This window comes from Notothenia rossii (genome assembly GCF_949606895.1).
Source record: "Notothenia rossii genome assembly, chromosome: 7".
Lineage (NCBI taxonomy): Eukaryota > Metazoa > Chordata > Actinopteri > Perciformes > Nototheniidae > Notothenia > Notothenia rossii.
In genome coordinates, this window is record NC_136905.1 from 70,749,869 (window position 1) to 70,773,353 (window position 23,485).

General features: G+C 39.1%; 2 protein-coding genes across 3 annotated transcripts in view; both read left to right on the top strand.

The window, feature by feature from the left end:
* Window positions 1-7,361, top strand: part of mboat2a (membrane bound O-acyltransferase domain containing 2a) — a 40,863-nt gene extending 33,502 nt beyond the window's left edge. The window contains exons 5-13 of the mRNA XM_079640639.1: window positions 680-735; window positions 1,854-1,908; window positions 2,814-3,000; window positions 3,588-3,780; window positions 4,331-4,434; window positions 4,524-4,588; window positions 4,991-5,123; window positions 5,883-6,034; window positions 6,236-7,361. Coding sequence (XP_079496765.1) covers window positions 680-735; window positions 1,854-1,908; window positions 2,814-3,000; window positions 3,588-3,780; window positions 4,331-4,434; window positions 4,524-4,588; window positions 4,991-5,123; window positions 5,883-6,034; window positions 6,236-6,401 — 1,111 coding nt within the window. The 3' untranslated portion in view covers window positions 6,402-7,361. The remainder of the gene's footprint in view (window positions 1-679; window positions 736-1,853; window positions 1,909-2,813; window positions 3,001-3,587; window positions 3,781-4,330; window positions 4,435-4,523; window positions 4,589-4,990; window positions 5,124-5,882; window positions 6,035-6,235) is intronic.
* A 2,809-nt stretch (window positions 7,362-10,170) lies between these two features.
* The window catches only part of kidins220a (kinase D-interacting substrate 220a), a 46,738-nt gene continuing 33,423 nt past the window's right edge, over window positions 10,171-23,485 (top strand). Inside the window, exons 1-7 of one of the 2 annotated variants that reach the window (XM_079640640.1) lie at window positions 10,171-10,333; window positions 15,010-15,169; window positions 17,581-17,679; window positions 18,390-18,488; window positions 21,709-21,807; window positions 22,579-22,677; window positions 22,903-23,001. In XM_079640640.1, coding sequence (XP_079496766.1) covers window positions 15,038-15,169; window positions 17,581-17,679; window positions 18,390-18,488; window positions 21,709-21,807; window positions 22,579-22,677; window positions 22,903-23,001 — 627 coding nt within the window. In that variant the 5' untranslated portion in view covers window positions 10,171-10,333; window positions 15,010-15,037. Of the gene's footprint in view, window positions 10,334-12,521; window positions 12,642-15,009; window positions 15,170-17,580; window positions 17,680-18,389; window positions 18,489-21,708; window positions 21,808-22,578; window positions 22,678-22,902; window positions 23,002-23,485 lie in introns of those variants that run through there. The other variant, XM_079640641.1, reaches the window with a different exon arrangement.

Here is a 23,485-nt window from a genome sequence, read left to right on the forward strand (position 1 = left end):
CTGCGAGGGCAGAGATTTCAGTCTTTTAAAAACCTAGTCTGCCATTCCTTTTGCATCCCTTTGAAAAGTCAAATTTACATTTTCCTTGAGGTCAGCATGAACCTTATAGTGAAAGACGAGACCAGATAGTAAAAACATTCCTATTATTTTATCAAGAGACCAGAACTTATCTGGCCTGTTGGCTTGTTTTGACTACATTTTATCCTGCCACCAACCGTTTTCATGTAAGCAATTAGTCAAGAATCTGTATTTGCTGAAGGACAGAAAGAGTGTACATGTCTTAAGGAAGGTTAGACCAAAAGAGAGCCGACTTTAAAAGGTCTTTGATAGAGTATGGCTTGAATAAGTCAAGAGAAAGAGGGCTCAGTGTCAAAGGACTCATAACACCTTGGGAATAGAGAAGAGGAATAGAAAGAATAAAAGGAAGTCTGCAATTATACATGTGACTTCCCATTTTGGATGAACTTTAATCTTAAAAACATTCCTTGCTAGCAGAACCTAATCACGGAAAAACAGTTTACATATTTACATAGTTTACATATTCTCCTTTACTTAAAAAAAGCAAAAGATTTTTGGTTAAGCATGTGAGAAATACTTGTATTAGAAAATGTGGCCCTGTTGTGTGGTTTTGAAATTCTCTATAGTTACATGGCTATTTCTGTTTGATGACTTTTATCAGGCCAATGATGGTTATAACACAGAAGATTACCAGCTTGGCGTTTGAAATACATGACGGTAAGACAAGCGTGTGTGTGCGTGCGTGTGTCTTTGTCTTTGTCTGTGTGTACGAGCATCCTCTTTGCAAAACATGTGACAGAAGTGAAAATGGTTTATTTCTCTTTCGAGTTTCCCAAAAGATCACATGTTCCAGTTCTGACAATGGACTAGTGAACAAGACAGCATAAACACAGTTATGCAATGACCAAATATGCACTCTCTCCCATAAACCCCCCCCCCCCCCCCCCCCCCGCTCTCTCTGTAACAGGTTATTGTCTCTAAACACGATTTGAGCTAGACTGAATAATGTTGAAAAAGCAATGTTTGAACCATTTCTCTGCAAAAATGAGCTCATGAGCAATAAATAAAAGGAAGATAATGACATTGTGGTTAAAACAAACATGTTATGTGTGATCAAGTATCAGAGAGGCCATTTGGAGACTTAAGGCTATTCTCGCCTCATCACAATCAGCAGTCTTACAGCAAGTCATGTATTGATGTGCGTGTCGGTGGGTGCATGCATGTGTAGGCAGCGCAGAGTAGAGTAGTGTTTTGAATTCTGTTCAGGTCACCGCTTCTGCTCACAACTGCGAGTCTAATGAGAAACTAAGAATGTAATCCCTATCCTTATCCACTGTCACACTCTCATACCTGCCTGCTGTAAAACACATTCACATATACTGCACACAGTATTTTGCCACAAAGTCAAATACTTGCCCATATTCCAGCAGTTATTAAAGGCAAAGTGAAGCAGATTCATAATTCATCTTTTCATTTATGTGATTGGGATAAGAGTGGCCTCACATTTTCACAAAAATGTTTGGCCAAGTAATAGAGAGCAGCAACTAAACATCTCAGTAACAACTAATTGCTCTCAGATGGCATTTGCCCTCTCAGAGTATTCATCAGTAAGGAAGCAACACAAAAGTACAACCAGATGCTTCATACTTTATTTTCCTCTCTTTGTGAATGGCCCTGTTTACAGTACAGGGCCATGTGCCCTTCCTGGCCTTTGATCCTGTGCTCCAATGAGAGGAACCTCTGGCACCGCGTGCTAGAGCATGTTCTGCAGGTTCACATGCAAATGAATAATGTTTTTTTTATTTGACATCTCTTCCTTTTGTGTTTCTGTGTAGGTTTGACCAAGCCTGAGAAACAGCTGACTCCCAGTCAGAAATACCTAGCTATCAGGTACGTGACTCAGGTATGTTTTTACTGCCTCAGATAATGGGTTCATTAAATCAAGCCAAACTGAAAAGTTGACATGGTTTTAAATCTATTAATGAACTCAGTCTGAAAGAAATGATGCTCTTTTTAAAATAAAGGCGTCATTGCTTTGTGCATATGATATCACCACAGGCTCTCTCTGGTGTTGTCAAGCAGTTGTTAGAGCATTGGTATCGAGGAAACCAAACATCATCTGAACTGTATTGTAGGAATGCCCTTCGCTCCTACATTACAACGGCAGATTCCTCTCCCTCACAGATACTATTAGAGATGGCACTACAGCTGAGGTGTACAAAGAGTGTATGAAGCAGGATGTGAGTGGGGAGATGAGTTGCTACTGTATGCTATCAGGGAGTTAATATGTGATGACATAGATGAACTGAACAGAGATAAGAGACGGAGAAGATAGCGGGACCAGCTTCTTTACATTCATTGAAAAAGTGGTTCAGCACAGTTTTTATAGATATTCAGATATGAAACCCACTACATGAGTAGATCATAGCATGAGCCAGTGTACCAATAAGGTCCCAGATAAGAGGCACCAAACCTTTGTTTCGTAAACCTTCGCTGGCATATTATGAGTCAGCCGCTACCTTTCAGATAGCTACTGGGAAGGTGAAACATTAGCAGTCGATACAAGAGCTCCTGTTGCAGTTAGATCACTACCTCACCCAGCAGATTTCATTCAGGGAGGAAGTGTAAGAGACCACAAAAAGGTTCAAAGTCAGTCAAAGCACTCAGGCCCTCCCTCTCTTCCTCGACAATTCAATAAAAGAGGCCATACTGGTTTCTTAGTGGACAGGAAGCCATCTTTACATGCTTTCCTCTCTTTCTATAATCTGCTTTATCTCTTCCCTGTGGCCTTTCAGACGGATGCCCAGCTTGCTGGAGTACTTAAGCTACAACTGTAACTTCATGGGCATCCTGGCAGGGCCCTCCTGCTCTTACAACGACTACATGGCTTTCATCGAAGGAACCTGCTACCAGCCACGCCACCAGGAGAACGCCAACGGCAAGGAGAACGGAAAGTACAAGCAGACAGAACCCTCACCCAAGGTACAACACAGGTTTAACCGCTAATAGAAATGCGAACGTTATTTAAAGTCTTCAAACACTTATTAGAGTAGAGCACACCTGCATGTTGTGTTGTGGTAGGTGAAAACCTTCTCAGTCATAAACCCTCAGAGAGAATAATTGAAATAGCAGATATAATGTTTCAAATCAGGACTTTATACTATGATATTCTATTTTTAGTGGTTTATGTTTAAAAAAAAAAAAACAGCAGTGTAATTGTTTCAAGGTGTGCCGGGTAATTATAAGGCACGTGTTCCCATTAGAGAAATGGACACATTGTTGAATAGTTTGACGCAAATGTCTGAACCTCAAGGCAATTTCTGTTTTCTTATCGCGTACTGCATTCATAATTTAATTATTCATCGTAAATTAGAATGAAACTGAGAGGAACACAATCGTTTTTGAATAAAACATGAGAGTTATCAAGGACTTTAGTTAACCTCAAGGTAACTAACTTTTGTATCACTTCTCCTAGTGTGTTTATTATTGATAGCCGAATACAATATGATGTAATGGGTTTTGTTTAACTGGGCTACTTGATCCCACTCTTCTCTCTCACCTCCACCCAGAATGACGTCATCTCCAAGCTGTGCACATGTGCCATCTCGCTGGGCATCTATCTGTCTCTGTGCAACCTGCTTCCTGTGGAGCACTCCATAGACGATGAATTTGTCAGCTCCACGCCCTTCTATCTGCAGATCATCTATCTTTACCTGGCCATGCTGGCTCTCAGGCCAAAGTACTACTTTGTCTGGACACTTGGTGAGTTTGATGTGAATATCTCACTGGAGTGCACTATTCCTACCACCAATCCCATACAAAATATATACTTTTGTTTGTTGGTGAATTTAGCTGGAAGAGGGACCTTGAGTTACCCTGAGTATCTTAAAGTACCTGGATGGCCTTTGTGTGTCCCTGTCTTTTTCTGTAAATAATGAACTTTGAATGAACACTATGTTCCATTCCCTTTAATAGCTCGACTGGTACCAATTTTATACAGCGTTATCTTTTGGTTTTGTTAAATGCTACTGCCCATTGAGGTTTCATGAACTCCCTGAACTTGGTTATTTTTAAAGTGGTCTTTACAGTATGTGAGATGCAGCCTAAAACAGTCCCTGGCTCTTTTAACTGCATCTCTTGATACAACAGTGCCATCTAGTGTTCAGCTAAAAAGTTGTTAAAAGGACAGAAACAGTTGATGCCAGATCTCCATCATTCTCTGTTGTTGCTTCACAAACTAATGCTTTCGAAGGATATGGAGCTGTTGTCATCCTTTTAATGTTGAAGTAACATTTGTGCCTTTCTCCTGCAGCTGATGCTATCAATAACGCTGCAGGATTCGGTTTCAATGGATACAACAAAGATGGCTCCCCCCGCTGGGACCTTGTATCAAATCTCAGAATTCTGGACATTGAGGTTAGGCTCTTTTTATCAGACAAATCATATGCAAATATGGCAGTCTTTTCTACTTAAGTCTAAAGACTAATTTTGTGGTTTACTTTCAGTTTGCCACCAGTTTCAAGATGTTCCTAGACAACTGGAATATCCAGACAGCTCTTTGGCTCAAAAGGTAAAATCATTAATGTTGTAATAAAGTACCCTGCTTAGTTTGTGTGAGAGCAAGACCTGGCTGCAGAGGGTGTATGATGCATATCTGAAGTATAGCAATTTGACTTATAAGCATACTAGACTAAAACACTCTCACATAAATTATTCATACATATATATAAAACATGAATTAGTTCATTCAAGAACAAAACCCATCAAAAAAAAACAATAAAAAAGATAACCAATTGTGTTCATTGTAAATAATTTTATCCTAACAACAAAAACACAAATTTGCTTTTTATAATGTGATACATATTTGAAGACAACTATTCATTTCCATTTTATTTCTTATGATGGCCAGTCTCTTTCATTTATTTGTACTTTAAATATTTTGACTAAACCCCAATATGTGTCCTGTTTCCAGGGTGTGCTATGAGCGCTGTCCCTTCAACCCCATGGCGGCCACCTTCCTGCTGTCAGCCATGTGGCACGGGTATTACCCCGGCTACTACCTGACCTTCCTCACTGGCATTGCCATGACCATGGCAGCTCGTGCAGTAAGTACCCACAGTTCCTGTCTATACAGTAGCCATTGTTGGAGTTTCCCCAGACAGATTCAGCCATATGGATAATTATGCTCTTGTAGCTCATGAATCACCCACTTTGGAGTGAACCCTACAGTCCTTATAGACATTTTGTCTAAGAGCTCTTTAGATTTGCCAATGCTACTTAGCTTAAACCACAGGCAAACAACACAATCCTTTTATGGGGAGTAAGGGGATCATAATAAAGTATCCTGGGTATGCCACTTGTGTTTCAGTGTGAGGCCTTTACCACTAATCTGTGCTAAGCCAGACCTCTTCACTTTAGTCTTGTGAAAGAAGGAGACAAGAGGGTATTTATGTTGAGACATTGTAGTGATGCTACAGGGGGATAATCTATTTACGAAGTTGATTAACTGAAACGCCCGCACAGAAAAGTGTTGTGCAGGTGAGTTTATCCTTCTTTTAGTCAAAGGAGGACTGACCCAGTTTCTCTATAAAACCACACAGACATGTCAAGAGATAGATTCCTCTGAAGAGTTATGAGATGGAAAAGGACAGCGAGAAAGAGAAGAAGAAAAGAGAAACATTAAGCAGATTATAAGCAAAACTAGGCAGCTATGCCATTGCCTGCTGTCATGAAAGATTTCAGGAATCAGGATAATTGGTTAATTTAAAGTCTAGTCTATTGTACAGTTAAATAAGAAGAATGCAAATTCAGTCACATAAAAATAATGTTTGGAACTCACATGATGTTCTTTTGTTTTTTTCCAGGTAAGGCACAACATCAGACCACACTTCATGATCTCTGACTCGTACAAGCGCATCTATGATGTCATCACGTGGGCATGGACTCAGGTTGCCATTAGTTACACAGTGGCACCATTTGTCCTACTTGCTGTGGGACGCTCACTAAAATTCTACAGGTTTGTGTGTTTGTTGACATTAAATAAAAGGCCAACAATGATTAGTGTCATTCGTGTGAGGACTGCGGTTTAATCAGCTATTGGCTGCTAGACAGGCATACTCATAAAAGATGAAGGTTACTTCAGAGCTGTGTTGTGGAAATAGTTATTAAGGCTAAAATAAATCTCATACAGTATGTGACTAATTGGTTTTCTCTTCAGGTCCTGGTACTACTGCTTACATATCCTCTGCCTCCTGGTGGTACTGGCCCTGCCTGTCAGATCAAGACACCTACAGGCCAAAGAGCAACAGGACGGCCTGCAGGACAGCCAGATTGACCACAACAGCACAGACAACAACTGCAACCAGAAAGAAAAGGCCACATGAGGCGGAGGACCGACAGTCCCTCTTCAGCAGCAGAAACACTGAGAGGAACCACTGAGATCTGGAGTGTGGCGAGTCTGTGTACCCGACAAAACCAAATAACGGACGCTCTGAGAATCCTAACGGACAGAAAACACAAGTCAAAGTTCTGTCAAAACTTCCAGTAGCAAGGTTGACAGCAATCACAGTTTCTGACGTGGATAACCAGGATAACAATGTCCACGGTATAAACTAATGAGAGATAGTGGTAACTTTACATTACATTAGTGGAAATGAAGACTTCCAAGCTGCCTTAAACCCTCTATGTACTCTGCTGGATGCCACGCTGCATGAACCTAAATGCAGCTTCAGCATTGTGGTGTCAGGTTATACAAACAGATTAGATGTGCAGTATGTGGAGGGTTTTTGTCAATGTCTGGATACAAGCCTCTGTTAGGTGGAAACCGAAAATGTGTTCACGTAAATGAAACATAACCTTTATCATCAGCTGCCAACTTCAAACAGGCCTTAGGATCCTCAAAACATCATTATGTCTTTTTAAAAACCTTTATTGGAGCAGTATTCACATTGTACGTGTTTTGTATTTAGATGTTTGTGGCAACACTATTCAATTCCATTCTCAATGCTTTTTGTCTGGGATAAATTGACTGAAATAGAGTCCGGAAAGTGGAATACAAATCTCGTCTGCCTCCATCAGTGGAAAGTCTAAAAGAGACACTCAAGAGTTAAATGGATTTCTGTTTGTTTTACTTTTTTCATATCTGCTGCTCTTTTGACAAATTTGACTCATCAGATAAACGTGTGTGTTTCAAAGGGAGTGCATTTACTCTTATGAGACTTTCATTTTTTCTTGACAGATTTCTGACATTGTTCCCTGATTTTTTTCATTTGTTCATATTTTTCACTCAAGTTTTACTTTGTGTTCACATGTCTTGCCTATATATATATATATATATATATATATATATATATATATATATATATATATATATATATATATAAAAAAAAAAAAAGTGTCCGAAACGATTTGATTAATGTCAGTCCCAAAAAATATAATTGTATAATTGGGGAAACACAATGGATTGTTAACATGACTGTTGAACTCTCACACAGTTTCTTTGTCCTACAAATATGGCATTAATCTAGTCAAGAGTACCACATTAATTGACGGCTCTGGGATTTACATTTCTAAAGGTTCTAATTATAATAAGCCAATTTAATAAAATACAATTCCAAATATCACATCACATTAAAGCACTTTTGTTTTCAGGCTGCAAACTATCCAAGTGTGCAATTTGAACCTGTCAGTGAGGAAATCTGATAAGGTATTTTAATGTATGTCACATAATAGTATTGTTAAAAATTCAAAGCCATAAACCAGTTAATGTGGTAAAGGATCTTATTTCATATTGTGTGCACTTATGTTAGAATAGGGGATGTTTCAGGGTGCATTTACGGTAGGGTAATAGAGACACTGGTATCTCACGTATTTTTGGCTCACGGCTCACCTTAAGCCTTTTCAAATCATCCTGTTTACTCTAAATAACATTCAGCAATTCAAACAGCCACACTGTGTTACATTTTCGTATCATTATACATTTTTATGGATTAAGTCAAGAAATTGTGATGCAGAGGAGGCGACCTGAAAGGCACCCCACTGATATTTAGACAGTCAAATGTTTATGTATCTGTTAGAGCAGGAAGTAGTATTTCAAGCCTGAAACCTTGAAGACGTACATTTTTTCATCTAATTGTCAGTAATTTGTTTTTGTTTGGTGCATTTGCATTATCTAAAATAATAACCAAGCAGCAGAGGTGAGCTTTACATTACTTTTAAAGATTTTCTAACATTTGCATATTCCTGCCGTGTGTGTGTGTGTGTGTGTGTGTGTGTGTGTGTGTGTGTGTGTGTGTGTGTGTGTGTGTGTGTGTGTGTGTGTGTGTGTGTGTGTGTGTGTGTGTGTGTGTGTGTGTGTGTGTGTGTGTGTGTGTGTGTGTGTGTGTGTGTGTGTGTGTGTGTGTGTGTGTGTGTGTGTGTGTGTGTGTGTGTGTGTGTGTGTGTGTGTGTGTGTGTGTGTGTGTGTGTGTGTGTGTGTGTGTGTGTGTGTGTGTGTGTGTGTGTGTGTGTGTGTGTGTGTGTGTGTGTGTGTGTGTGTGTGTGTGTGTGTGTGTGTGTGTGTGTGTGTGTGTGTGTGTGTGTGTGTGTGTGTGTGTGTGTGTGTGTGTGTGTGTGTGTGTGTGTGTGTGTGTGTGTGTGTGTGTGTGTGTGTGTGTGTGTGTGTGTGTGTGTGTGTGTGTGTGTGTGTGTGTGTGTGGTCATGGTCATGTAAACTATATTTGTAGCCTGGGACCTGCGTAGGCAACGTGGCCCACCTAAGGTAAAGGGATGTCATTCTACCAACAGCGATTATTGCACTGCATGGCCACCCAAACCAGCAGACCAATGCAAACGGCTCCATATGTCCAAAGTGCCAAATCACGAATGGCGCATTTTTGTTTTGTGTTTATGTGAGCATGCGTGCCTGGGCGTGCGTTTGTGTGTGCAATTGTTTCCATGTTGTATGTGTGCGTGCGTGCCTGTGTAACATAACGGTTATTTTTGTGTCAGAAGGAAATTTATTGAAAGATTTGTATAACAGTACATTAAAATTCTGATTTATGTGGCAAATAAAGAGAAATTATTTTTAAACACTTAAACTGAAAGTATACGTCTATTTATATGTTCAATATCAGGGATGACATTCGAAAGATGAAAGCTGTAGTCCCTTCCCTAGTGTTTAAGACTCGCGAAACTAAAGATGCAAAGCCATTTTCAGCTACGTATATATATTAACTGAAAGTAACAAAACATTGATTGTGCAGAAAAAAATACTTCTAATTGTATTATTTTTCAAATAACGTTATTAGATCAGTAGTAAGCAGCATTTTAATGTTGTGGTTGATGAGATGGAGCAGGTTTTACATAGCCTACTGCTGGATAGTTTAATATACTAGAATACAATGATTAATAGAATCGCATCTGCCCATTATAGGTTTTTGAAGTTTGAATGAGCAAGAAAAAGAAAGAAGAGTTTTCCTGCTTTCCGTGTCTAAAACAAAATGCTATCAAAATGTGCTGGGGTCTCCTTTTTTCAATCTTTGAAAATATATTGAAATATACAAACATTGCAGATATGTAGTCATTCACATAATGGTACAGAAAAAGACATAATTAAATATCACAAGTGCAATAACTTGTATTTACTTATAAATAGGACTCTCAAAGACCCAATTTCATGGTGGGTCATTTTTGATTATTTTTCTTTGGACATTTAGAAATGTTATTTGTCTTCCTACAATATTATATCCAATACCTCTTTTTATTCCTCCACTTGTGTGTTGTAGATTCTGCTGCTGTAACACTTGAATTGAGTGGAAACAAAACATTTGTATTGGTTATCCTTTTTTATCAACAATAAAGGGATAACAAAGATTAAAATGAAATAAATAAATAATGTAAAATATATAGAAAAAGTAGAATTGGTTTGAAAAATCTTAACAAATAGGAATTAGACACAATAGGAATACAATAGCAGTACAATAGGAATTAGACATCCATTTGACAATTTTTAAGAGTTCAACATACGGTTTGACATTTGTATTACCTTATTTTATAAATGTGGGATTATTTATATGTCCTATAATTCACCTCAAATCCTAGTGAAATTGTGGGGGATGTTGTGGGTGGGGGGTCCGGCCCTGACCCCCCCACATGTGACCGTACGGTACCAGGGAACTGTAGTAGGAGGCGGAGCTACTTTACTGTAGCAGGTTAACGCCGCTCCGTTCAACACACAAGCAAAGAAAACACAGTATGGCGTGAGAAAGCGGTCTTTCTCACTTTATTCTCCGGGTGGGAAACACAACACCGAAGACAACAGAGCCGACCAACCTAGGTGAGTGTAATTTAAGTTGTCGCTTTACTTTTGTCACGCTTTCCTTGGTGATAATAGTGTGCAGACCTGTTAAGAGCTAACTACTGCGTGCTAACATTAGCCTGTTAGCTAGCTTAGTGTTTTGATGTTGCTTCCTAGTGACAGTAGTGCAATACGGGAAGTCACTCTGCTTGTAACATCCCTGTCAAAACACGTCCATTACCAGTGGTGTAAAGTAACGAAGTACATTTACTCAAGTAGGCTACTGTTACTTTACTTGAGTTGTTCAATGTTTTGCTACTTTGTACTTCTACCCCACTACAATTCAGAGGCAAACATTTTACTTTTACTCCATTACATGTATTTAATATCTGTAGTTGCAGATTTGGATTAATGATGTGAAATATAACCAACACTTAAATAAGACTTTAGTTACACCTGGAGTAACACATACAAGCTACCCAGCTGCACCTTTACAAGCTTTGGCAACACTGTCATGCATACATAATTATAATAACAAAATATAATATATTATTCTGAAATGTGCAAATCTGCATAATAAGTCATTTTACTTTTCGTACTTTACATTTAGTTTGATACTCATACTTTTGTACTTTTACTTGAGTAACATTTTTGAATGCAGGACTTTTTCTTGTAACAGAGTAATCCTACACTTGGGTACTTCCATTGTTTACTTAAATACAAGATCTGAATACATTTGTCCATTACAGACTACAAAAAAAGTAGAAATGAACTCTCCAAATAGAATCACTATTGAGGCCACACATGTGATATATTTGTGTGTTCCAGATGTTTATATGTTTTGACAAAATACATGCTTTCAGAGTAGCCGATGCACCATACCTAATGTAAATTGTTTTACATTTCAGTTGCAGCTGCAGGCAGGAATCAAGCAGCTAATACCCACAGTATGTTTGTCCCCACCATGTTAAACAGTGTCCTGGCTGGCTGTTTGTCAGACCTTAGGTTACCCTCCAGCAGCTCCTGTGACCAGAGATCAGTTTCAAGCAGAAGTTTTTTACTCTGATAAATGGATAACCTCTCAGACCCCCCTCATTTTTGGCCATACTGCTGCCAAAAAGACCCGTTTCAGACTTTGTTTTTTCAGTTTGACTCCGTAAACCTGTTTTTTGGAGCAGCTCTTGGCATGTAGCAGGGAACTGAATCCTCAGCAGTTTCATACCCACATGACAAGCCATGAGAAGCTGACTGGTTAAATTTAGAGATCATATCCTGTGTGACTCCCAAGTGCATGTTTGTGTGTCTTCAGGACAGCTGACAAGACGTTTTATGACATTTTCTGATGATATCAAATGGTATGTGTTTTTACATAAATATTTATTGAATTTATTGATGACCTGAAAACAGATCTGGGCATTTTTGTATATTGTGCAAAGTGAAACTAGAATAGATTTCATCAAGGATTTGATTTGCCCTGAATCTTGTTGTTTCCTGCTTGATAGTAATGTGACAGATATTTCTAGGTTTATTTTAATGTGAGTGGTAGGGCTGGAACAACATGAAATGCTCTTTCTGATTGTTAGAAGTGTTCCTTATTTAAAATGATTTATGCTGTGTATTCTTCTAACTAACTGTATGCTAAAAACACTTAACCATTCTCTAAAGTGTATCATTTGTGAATTAATCCATATATTGATTGACAGAAAACAGAACAAGACCATTTAGATTTATTTGAATAAAGATGAAGATTAATCTATAAAAAACATAATTATTAGTTGTTATTCCCCGTCTATATCTCACATCTGGATGCATATAACATTAGGCTTCTAGTTTATGATTTTGACATATGTATTTGCTTAATAGCCCAATATGAAGGTTAATAGATTTATTTTTGCAGCTATATTGGATCATTACATAATTGTACAAAACTGCATTGTTTCAGGACAAGTTTAACAATTTGGCTCTGATTTTTTAGCAATTGAGTAAGTGATGAAGGGGATAATCGTTTAGTGACAGCTGTTCCTGTTCATTTCAACCAATTGTTACTTTAGCAGAACTTGTTGAATGAAATCGCACAAATTAAGCCGCCATCCTAATTGTTGCTCTCCTTTTGTCTGTTTAAATGGATGCTGAGCCAGTGCATGTAATGAATGGAAATGGTCGTCTGTCTATTGTGTCGGGAAGAGATGGGCGTAGGCCAGCCCCCTCATCTAATATTCAGCCTGTAGTGAGGGGGGGATGCTGAGCGTGAGCAAGGCAGTGCCCTGTTGATAGTGTGTGCGAGTAAGCAAGGGATAAAGATTGGTGTTGAATAGCCAAATAAATATAAGCTTCACCCTACACCAAGGTAAGAGGTTTTTATTTTCTCTTGTTTTGTGGGTTTATAGAGACCTTTTTTAGCTGCTTTCATCTTTTTTTTCCAACAGCTTTTAGTGTATTTATTGGTGTTTTGTCTGTGCTGGTTTTTACTGGGTATGTGTTTTTTTTAAAGGTTGTGTGCAAGCTCCAATTGCTCAACAGATAGCAAGCAAAATGTCACCTGATTGGTTCTTGTGTGGTGTTATCATCCACCCATTGTGCTGAGAGACAAGGGGCTGTGGAGGGTGTGTCAACAGGCTCATTTCCCCTTCATTGTAAACAAAGGATTTTTTCCATTATTTGTGACACAATCTAATTCATAATACATTTTGCAGTTGGTCCTTAATTGAATAAACAAGTCCATATCTTAGAAAAAAGAAAGAATATGATGTTAATCATTGATTGGCAGCTCTGGGTTTGACTAAATTGACTGTTTTGGGCCTTTGTACTGTGAGCCCAGCAGGCATGTGACATTTAAGCGTTTATTGACCTGAGGCTGCTTGCTTGAGATTATGTGGAAATATTGAGCAGCGTGTTTGCTAGTCTTTATGTGAAACCCATTGCCAAGGCAACTTGCAAGCAATAAAAGCAGCCGATTAATTATGCTTTGCTGTGGCAGGGCGTGAGTCTGACCGTGATGGAAGAGCCCGACATGATGAATCATTCATGAGTTTTTCATCGATTGGCTGAGTCCCTACTACGGATAAAACAGCCATGTTTGAGTGGGTTTTGGAGTCAGGTGAAGTGATATGTAAAATCTGAGAGGCTTTAATATTTAACATTATGTTAGAGGAGAGGAGCTCTTGTAAGTGCCCAATAGTTACAGACATGTCATGTGTGAGTAGGAATGGAATGATATAAACTAAATAATTGCAATTCATAATAATACAAATGTTCTTAATTAATTAAAAAGTACCGTAATCACCTTATTTTTTGGAAACATCTTGTTTTTAGTGAGAAACAACAATCTTGAATAAGGTAATCATAAGGCAAAAAATAAAATGGGAAGGTTGTGTGAGTTTTTTAAATCAAGCTTTATTTTTAATTACTCTATTGATGGAAAACTGAACTCAAGTCACTATTGTTAGGATATTTATGAATGTCAATCCACCATGTTGTGTTTTTATTTTGTATTATCTCAGTCTGCATTAAAAACCTATATTTCCCTAGGTCCACGTGAGTGCTACCATTAAACTCCAGTGTAAAAAGGTTAACAATGACTCATGAGAGGAACATTCTCATCTACTTAATGGGTTTCAAATGATTTTTAAGAACGGTGGAGCCTCATTATAGATAATCCTTTCAAACCCATCTGTCTGCATTGATTATGGCCGATTCAGAAAACTTGCCTAACTACATCTTAATGCCATTTCCCATCAGTGCCAAGCATTTTCAGTCAAATAATATGCACCTATTCAAGAACGTAACAAAGCAAAGCAGTACCTTTCTCCTTTAGTGCACATACGTTTCACAAAGTCCAATCTAAGGCATTGAAGGAGGGTAGCAGTGAGGTTGGTCTTGATATAATTGGAGAACACAGTCCAGTGCACCAATTGTCCTCGTCATCAAAGGATCAAAGTTAAGAGACTATTGTTTTTCTTCAGTGGCATTCGACTTAGTGGACTTTCTTGCCTTCATTAAACTAAGTAGACAGATTATGTTTTCAGCATGAGCAGGCAGACTGAACTAAACTCAATTGACCTAAGGTAGTGCTTGTATAATGAGCAGGCTCAGTCCAATGTTCTATTATAACCACACTTTTACATTCTGGTTGAAACAGGGCACATATACACTGTCCCAAATGTCAAAGAGTCACTACATGTGTACACTATGTGCCTTTTGTGAAGCCTGGTACAGATTCTTGTACAGCAAAATTAGGCTTTCTGCATTCCTTTTTTAAAAGTTAAAAATAAATGCACAAATGTATGTAAAGACAATGCATATGCAAATAAAAGCAAGTGCACACAAGCATTCAAGCAACACTCGTGATACTTAGTTCAATTTACATCTATATCTATGCAGCACCATTTCCATGTTTATTTCTCTTCCAGTAAGACTTAAAAGATTATTTTAATATATTATAGACCTCTTTTCTGATTGCATGTTGTGAATGTTGATAGCAAAAAGATGCCCTCAGCCTCTGTTTTGTATTTGCATGACTGAGTTTGCGTGTGAGCGGGGTTTGTACTTGTTTATTGCCTAGCATCACTTCAAAGAAACACCACTCCCTCTTCCTGGCTGTAGCCTCTCTGCTCCTCTCCTGGTAGTGCTGTACATTCAGCACTGCTGGCCAGAAAGATACCATTAGTGTCTGTATCCTTCTGTGAATGCTAATCTGCTTTCCTCTCTCTCTGCAGTGGTGTCTAGGGGGGTTAGCAGTCAGCCATGGATACCTCCACTTCCCTGAAGATGACCTCTCTGGCTGTTCAGAGTCTGTTCAGCTACGTGGAGGAGGAGAACCTCGCAGCCATCAAAGCACATTTGGACAAGTTCAAAGATGTGGACAGCAGGAGTGATGTAAGTCTGACATTTCACAACAATGCTCTCGCATGCTTCATTTATCTATTTTGGGAGCAGTATGGAGTAACAAGAGGCTCTTTGAGATCATGTAACAAGTGTTTTGTAGGAGAAGACATATTACAGCTTTAAATCAACACTGCAAAGCCATTTGCAAAGAGAATACACAGTACTTGATATTGTGTTCTGCTTATGGAGGTTTAACATTTTCCTTTTTAATTAGTGATGTAAGAGATGTCCGTTGAGCAATGTTAAAAAAAACATTTCATTTAATTGTGTAAAGGGATGAACAAAACATATATATATAATGGGTGTAATTACTACACCTGATGTAATGTAGAAAGTTGGGATGGGTATGTGGAAAGCCAAACCTTGATATACCTTTTTTTCAATGAACCCCTATTTTCCAAAATCTATGAAAAAGCACCATCAGCCCCACTGTTGTACACACTGACTGTTCCTCCATTTCCATGACTATGGGCAGTCGACACATACAGTTTAGGGCTCAACGCTAACTTTTAAAAGTGGTTGCCAGGCTGGCAACAAGGCATCAGCTTTTGGTTGCCAAAACTGAAAATACGGTTGCCATTTTTAGTCACCTTATATTTTAAATAATTAAGATACTATACAGTTATACATCAACTTAATACTGAACATATGACACAAAAGAATGTTCAAATGCTTTACAATAATAAGTCATTAACACAATTATTTGAAACTTAAGTAGTAGGAAACTTGTCCACCCTCAATTGCTGGTATACAAAACACCAGTAGTGCAGCTGTTGTTCTGTTCTTAACAGATCAATAGTTTCTTGGCCATCCGTTGTCTCCCTTTCAGATGTGGGTTTTCTTGACCTTTGTGCTGACCCCCACCATAGATCCATTGGCCCTTCAGCATTGAAGTCTTGGATTGGCCAGACTAATACATTTATAATGTTAAATACATGAAAACCATTCACATTTAAGAATTAGATATTCTTTTTTAATGCTGTAAATTACCTTTTAATATGTCTAACTATATTTAAAATACGTTTTTATAGAAGTGATTATATTTTTATGACAATATTTTCTTATGGTAAAGTGTTGTTTTATTTTGGTAGTAATAAGATCGGGACTATTATTTTGAAGGAACTTTTACCGGAAGTGAATACGCAACGGAGCAGACTTTACACATATCCTCTTTGCTTTTCGTTCGGGTTCCCCTTGCGCTTTATCAGTTGAATCGCTTTGAACATTCGTTTGAGATGTTGACGGGTTAGCCGAAGTTTTTACCCCACAGTCAAACAACTTAATTTGCTTCGCCATTATTTGTAAAACAAACACACGGCGCACCGCGCACGCGACTAAACGTGCATCGCTTTCTGGCTCCGTAATCACACCAATGCACGTGCAAGGTTCCGACTGGTCACTACAATAATTAAATATCACTCTTAATACAACAACTCATTAAAATGTATCTCTTTTGGGGTGCACATTTTGCTGTTTGCTGTCCTTATTTCTCTATGTTAAAAACTGGTTGCCACTGATCGCAACCAAAGGCCAAGAAGTGGTTGACATTTTTTCTGAATGGTTGCCAATGGCAACCTGGCAACCGTTACTGTCGAGCCCTGTTTAAATTACTTTCATGTTAATCTAAGATAAGCCACCCTGCTGTTGTAAATACTCACTATTAAACCAAATCCACATTTCAAGTTTATTGAAAGTATATTCTTGAACGGTTATAAGATTTATATCGTCAGTGAAAACAAATGGGTTGGGTCAGAGAGTATTTCAGAATCAGAATACCTTTATTAGTCCCACAGAGGGGAAATGTACATTGTTACGGCAGAAAAGAGCCAAAGACAGCTTACCTAAGTAGCATGCAAAAAAAAATATTAAAGATTTAAAAGATATATAATAAAAAAAGTTACAGTTTACCAAAAAACGCATCCTGTAACAGTTCTGTGGATTTAGCAGCCAGGTATATATTGCACGGTTATTAACGGCATATATATATATATTGCACATATTGCACATAGTTGGTGGTTAACAACAAGGAGTGTTATAGTCTATGTTGTTGTGTGTGTGGGAAGGAAGGACCTGCGGTATCTCTCTATTTAAGACAGTATTGGGTTAAGTCTTTTAATAGATTTGTTAAAATAATGTAGAATAACAACATTTGTAATATTAATCCTTGAACCTGAGTAATAGAAAAAGGTTGTTTTAGGCCATATTGCATTAAAAGATAATCATCAGGCTGTCTTGGTTGTACCAGGTTTGGATTGGAGTAAAATCATCAACTAGTATAACTAGCTGCCATTATTTTTCCCTGTGAGTTTTGAAAAGTGTTACAGGGAAAACAGTGTAATCAATGTGCTTGTTGATGTGTCCAAAAGTCACAGTTACAGTTTCTTCCCTTTCTCCTTTTTCAGAACGGACAGACTCCCCTGATGGTGGCGTCAGAGCAGGGCAATGTGGAGATAGTACAGGAGCTTCTAAGGAGAGGAGCCAACGTTAACTTGGACGATGTTGTAAGCATGCACACACATGACACCTCAACATAAACACACCATCACACCGGCACAAGTGGCACTTTATTAAACATTGAGAGTCCAGGCACAGGTGAAAAACAATGCGGCCATTTTAACCACACTACCCACCTGACAAAAAAGACGTCGCTGTGTTGCTTTGATGTTACATCTTGCTGATCTCACCTCCCTCAGGCTTAGTGCACAGCTATAATGAGTCCTAATGATAACCTAGGACACACTTTTACCTTCGCTCCTCTGACTAAATCACCGGATCCACTTGCTTGGCCAACACCCTTTACCTCCATAAGCCGGCCCCCTGTGTACTCAAAAACTCACGCACACATATACCCTCTCACTGAGACACACGCATGCTCATACAGTACACCTCTCATTAACATCTCATACATGTAACCTGCTATTACCTGTTATTACACACAGCAAACTCACACTTGTCCTCACTCTCGCAGTAACACAGAAGAAGAAAGAAGCATTTCATCCCATAGTTTCACTTTTCTTTCACACTTTACACGCCGACACTCCTGCCTGTCAATGCGACACCATGTTCCCATGAGCACCTGGTACGACAAGCTGGTAGGTACAGTGCTTTGAGTCACTCCTGGACCGTCCTGTAGTGATCGGAGAGACGATTTTCCAACTGGATTTGGAGACTGCTGGGAGTTCCCGTGGTAACAGGTTGTCTGTGTGTGCAGGACTGCTGGACGGCGTTGATCTCGGCAGCGAAGGAGGGCCACATCGAGGTGGTGAGAGAACTGCTGGAGAACAATGCTAACCTGGAACATCGAGACATGGTGAGGACATGAGCCATTTCAAATCTGCTGTTGACTCTATTTAAAAAAAAAAAAAAGAAGAAGAAAACTTTTTCTTTTTCTTTCGAAATCTTAGACTTTAGGATCATCATAAAAACAATAGATTAAATTAATCAGAATAATATTTAATATGGCCATACGTTTTTATCAATATAAAGTGTATAAAAAATAAATAAAAGTGAATTATTTAGTGTTAAAAATATGGTGTAAAATCAGATGGGTTGTAATTAAGACATGCCATGTAAACAAACATCCTAAGTTTGTTTCTAGGGACCTTTGTTGCATGTCATCCTCATTGTCTCTACTTGGTTACACTATATGTTATTCTATATATATACTTTCCATATAGAGTAATATATATTCTATTAAAAGTGGCTAAAATGGTAAAACAACTGTCTTATAAAGATACAAATAAAATAAGGATAGAGATGTATCCTTAGTGTCAAAATTATTTAACAATGTATGTTTATGAGGATAAGATTTATAAATTCTAAAACATATCTAATTATACAAAAAAGATTCCATAGCTTGATTGACAAGATTTTCGAACAACTTTAAGTGAACTCTTCAGCTGTAACCTTTATTCGGTTCAAAATATAATGAAGTCTTGATTGTGTGTGCATTAGTGCTTTCTGTATAAGGTAACGACCACAGTGCTGGTTGAACAGGATGATCCATTAGCCCTGAAATGGACATAAAATGCAATTACTCCAGCAGTAATACCATTTACAGAGCTCTGGCTGTCTCGGCATGGGGCAGTGATATGATTTAGCTCTGGGATCCAGTCCTCTCGGAGGCAGACGCTCGGCAGCCTTGCTGCTGAAACAGCTTTTCTGTATATTCAAGAGCACACTATCGGCATCAATCATTGAAGATACACATATAACCTGGGGCTGAGCACTTTATGTATTCATTGGGTTGTGTATGTCCCAGCTGAAGAGGCAATATTCATTACCAGCGCCTGTTGCTAAAGCTGGCCCACATCGGTATAACCGGCCCAATACTTGATTGGACCACAACCTTTCTTATGCAAAGGAGCCAACAAGTAGTCGTAGAAAGGGTGAAATCAAGTACAGTTCACGTTGACTCTGGTGTCCCACAAGGCACTGTGCTGGGTCCATTGCTTTTCTTATGCTACATTAATGAGCTGCCGTCACATGTAGCATCTACAGTGCGGTTATTCGCGGATAAAACTAGGCCTGCTCTACAGGCCTATTAGAAATGGAAGTGACCAAGAAGACCTACAGGGTGACCTGACTAGACTTCAGGAATGGGCTAACACTTGGGGAATGTGCTTTAATACTAGTAAGTGCTACGTCCTACGAACAAGCAGATCAACAAACCCGCACATTAAAAACTATACTCTATGTGGCCAGGTGTTAAAAGAGTTGACCCACCAGCCTTATCTTGGGGTAGAAATCCATAACAACCTGAAATTTGGCCAACACATTGGCCAAATTGTAACACAGGCAAACCGTTCGCTCGGCTTCCTACGCCGGAACCTGCGACGCTGTCAGGACAGCTTTTGTGGCCCTAGTATGTTCTAAACTAAAGTACGCCAGCTCGGTCTGGGACCCCTACACTGATAAAGACAGTGATGCCCTGGAATCAGTACAAAGAAGAGGTGCAAGATTCATTTTGGTGATTATGAATGGGACAGCAGTGTGTGTCACAGAAATGCTCAAGCGGTTGAACTGGGTGGAATTAAGTGAAAGGCGGCGATTGGCTCGTTAGGTTCTCTTCTTCAAGATTGTCCATAACATCTCATCCATTGATGCATCATTAGCCGCATTCACACCGCAGGACTTTCCCTGGTACTTTGGTTCTTTAGTTCCGTTAGTACCAATAATGTCGCGTTCACACGGCCGGGACTACTCAGTGCCGGGAACTCTTTTGGCCATTTTCAGTCCCTGCTAGAGAGGTGGTACGAACCTGGTGATAAAAGAGTGTCAATTTCTATTCTATTTCTATTGGCTGGGCGAATTGCAAACCACGGCCCGTTAGACTCTGAATTTTTTTTTGTTAGGCAGCCATTTTTTTCCTCGCTACAAAACCACATCCACACCTGAGCGAGTAGTTTTTTTGTACTTTAAAGCAGTTATGACCACACGTACTACAACACCGGAGCGAACTCCATCATGTCTGAGGTCGGAAAGTAAACAAACGCCTCATGTACAGCGGGTGGGCTTTATACCCCCTCCCCCGTGTAGTTCTTCTTCTCTCGTTGTTTTTGTACTCGCCGTGAAGTGGTTTTGCGGCCTGCCAGTAAACCCAGAGAAGAAGAAGACGAAGTGACGTCAGCGTAATCTTGCCTCAGGGAAAGTACTGCGGTGTGAATGCGATTGGCACTAGCCCCCTGGCGGATTCAGTGCCATGGTACTTTAGTGCCGGCACTAAAGTACGGCAAGTCCTGCGGGTTGAAAGCAGCTAATGTACCTAGAGCCAGTTAGAAGAAGTGCAATCCGCAAAGCCAACTCTTTGAACTTCGAGCGAATTTTCGCAACTAGTGACACTCTTAAGTACTCCTTCTTTCCGAGAACAATCAGAGAGTGGAACTTGCTACCAGAAGAAGCTGTCATCGCAGAAACCGTGGAGTGCTTCCGGCAAATTTTAAGAGACATTTAGCGGGGATCATCCATACCCCACTGAGCGTGATACCTCTGGGTTCTGCTCAGTATTAATCCAGATCCTGATCCAGACCAACAGCAACAAATACTAATAAATTCACCCTTCTGAGAAGTAATCATTGGGAGGTAGTGTAACTGATGTATAACATTTTTATAGTTACACTCAAAGATTGCACTTTTATTTCCTGTACTATTTTATGATACATGATAAAACATTTAGGTCTGATTTGATGTCCTTGGCCTCTTTGAATTTATGGAAGTCAGGACACAGACTGACTCATTGCGTGTCTAAGCTGCACAGGACAGATCACAGCCAGTCATCACAGTAGGATTATTATAAACCACACTGCGTGATACTGATCACTTGGTGGAATGTGTGTCACAGCAGCTGTAAATAGCACATTTTCCTACCGCAAAATCTGCTTAGATTTGACCTATGCTGCTGGAATTTAGCTTGTTTTTCCCTAAAGCCTATAATTATGTCCATACACAGTACATATTCCATACCTGGAGTAGCCATGAACACATTCTCTCCTCTCCAACTCCACTGTGTTGTGTTCATGTATTCTCCTCAGGGAGGGTGGACTGCTCTCATGTGGGGAGCCTACAAAGGTCATACAGATGTGGCCCGGATGCTAATGGACAAAGGAGCTAACCCCAACATCACCGGACAGGTACTAAGACTGGACACACCATAATAATAGCAGCATTGGCATCTGTTTTCCCTTATTCCAGTATTGACATTTAAAGAGTTGTGTTTACACTACATGACATTTTGCTCCGCTCAAATTTGTTGCCCAGCGCTGCACTCAAAGTTCAAATGATTTAATATTTTACCTAGTTACCGCTGACCTTTCGATGTGCAACCAATCAGAATTCAGAATCAGAAACAGGTTTATTACCAGGTAGGTAGGAATTTGACTTGGTGTCATGGTGCATAAAAACAAGAATTAAAAACACAGGTAGAGAACTAGAAAAATATAAAAAAGAATTAAAGATATAGTAAAATATAACAGTATTTACATTGCAATTGAATGGAATAGAAGGAATAAATTATGGAATACAAATCAGCAGCACAGGTTGGCAGAGAAGGTAACCATAAAAACAAAACTAAGTAGTACCCAAGCTTGCGGTGTCAAAAAGAAAATTGCATATCATGTGAATGCAGCCTTATTCCAAAGGAAGTATACACATGTAACTGTAATCTGATGTTTCAACTCACTAGATGAAGTTTAATGTATTTGAATGTCCGTACACATAACTTAACAGTAATGAATATGTGAACACAACCACAACCTTGCTCCTCACCTGCCTGCTGCGATGTCTCCCCCATCATCTGCTGTTTTAGTCATGTTCAGTAGCTTAAAGCCTTAGTTTGACCGCAGGCCGACACTGATGGTTAGTTACTGTCAGCATGACTTCACCCCTCTGCTCTGGCCCAACAGTACAGCGTCTACCCCATTATCTGGGCGGCAGGTCGAGGCCACGCAGAGATTGTCCATCTCCTGCTGCAGCACGGAGCCAAGGTCAACTGCTCGGACAAGGTAACTACATCCTGACAGATGTTCATCATTTACTTGTTTTTAATCACACAGAAAATGTAATTAGTGGTAGGATTCAAGTGAACATCCACCTTCCTGTTCCCCAAGTTCATCTTCCCTCTTCCTATATTAATTAACCTTCATTCTGGATCATTCACAAGTACCTAAGATGTCAATTAGATGTATTTTTGCCACTCATGCCTTATGTATTTATATTTTTCTTCGCAGTATGGCACCACTCCTTTGATCTGGGCAGCGAGGAAAGGCCACTACGACTCTGTGATGCACCTTCTGGCCAACGGAGCTGATGTGGACCAAGAAGGAGCCGTAAGTAGATTGTTGATTTCCTGTGAATAGTACTTTATTATTTTACAGGAGCATTCAGTGGAGATACAACCCTATTGTGCTTTCACCTAAAAAACGATTTGAAGTTTGACTTTTCAAAGCGGTATTGGGCTTTTTTATTCAAAGTGTATTTTCTCTGCAACAAGTAACGTTGTTTTGGAAAAATACAGACCGTATAAATGTAACTCAATAAAAAAAAGATGTAAAAAAAAGTAAAGTTGTTTGACCAATAGTTGCGCCACATAAATAGTACTGCAGTTTACATTTATAGTTATCATAATTATAAATAAGAGGATCTAGAAAATGTTAAATTCAGGTACACAGTTGCTAAAGATATGATCAGAGTTCAATATGATATTTTTATGAATAAAATAATGTTGATTATTACATTTGATCACAATACCTACATATTAATGTTAAAATATGTAGATTTTACTGTAAGGGTTCTTAGCTATGTCTGGAGAGT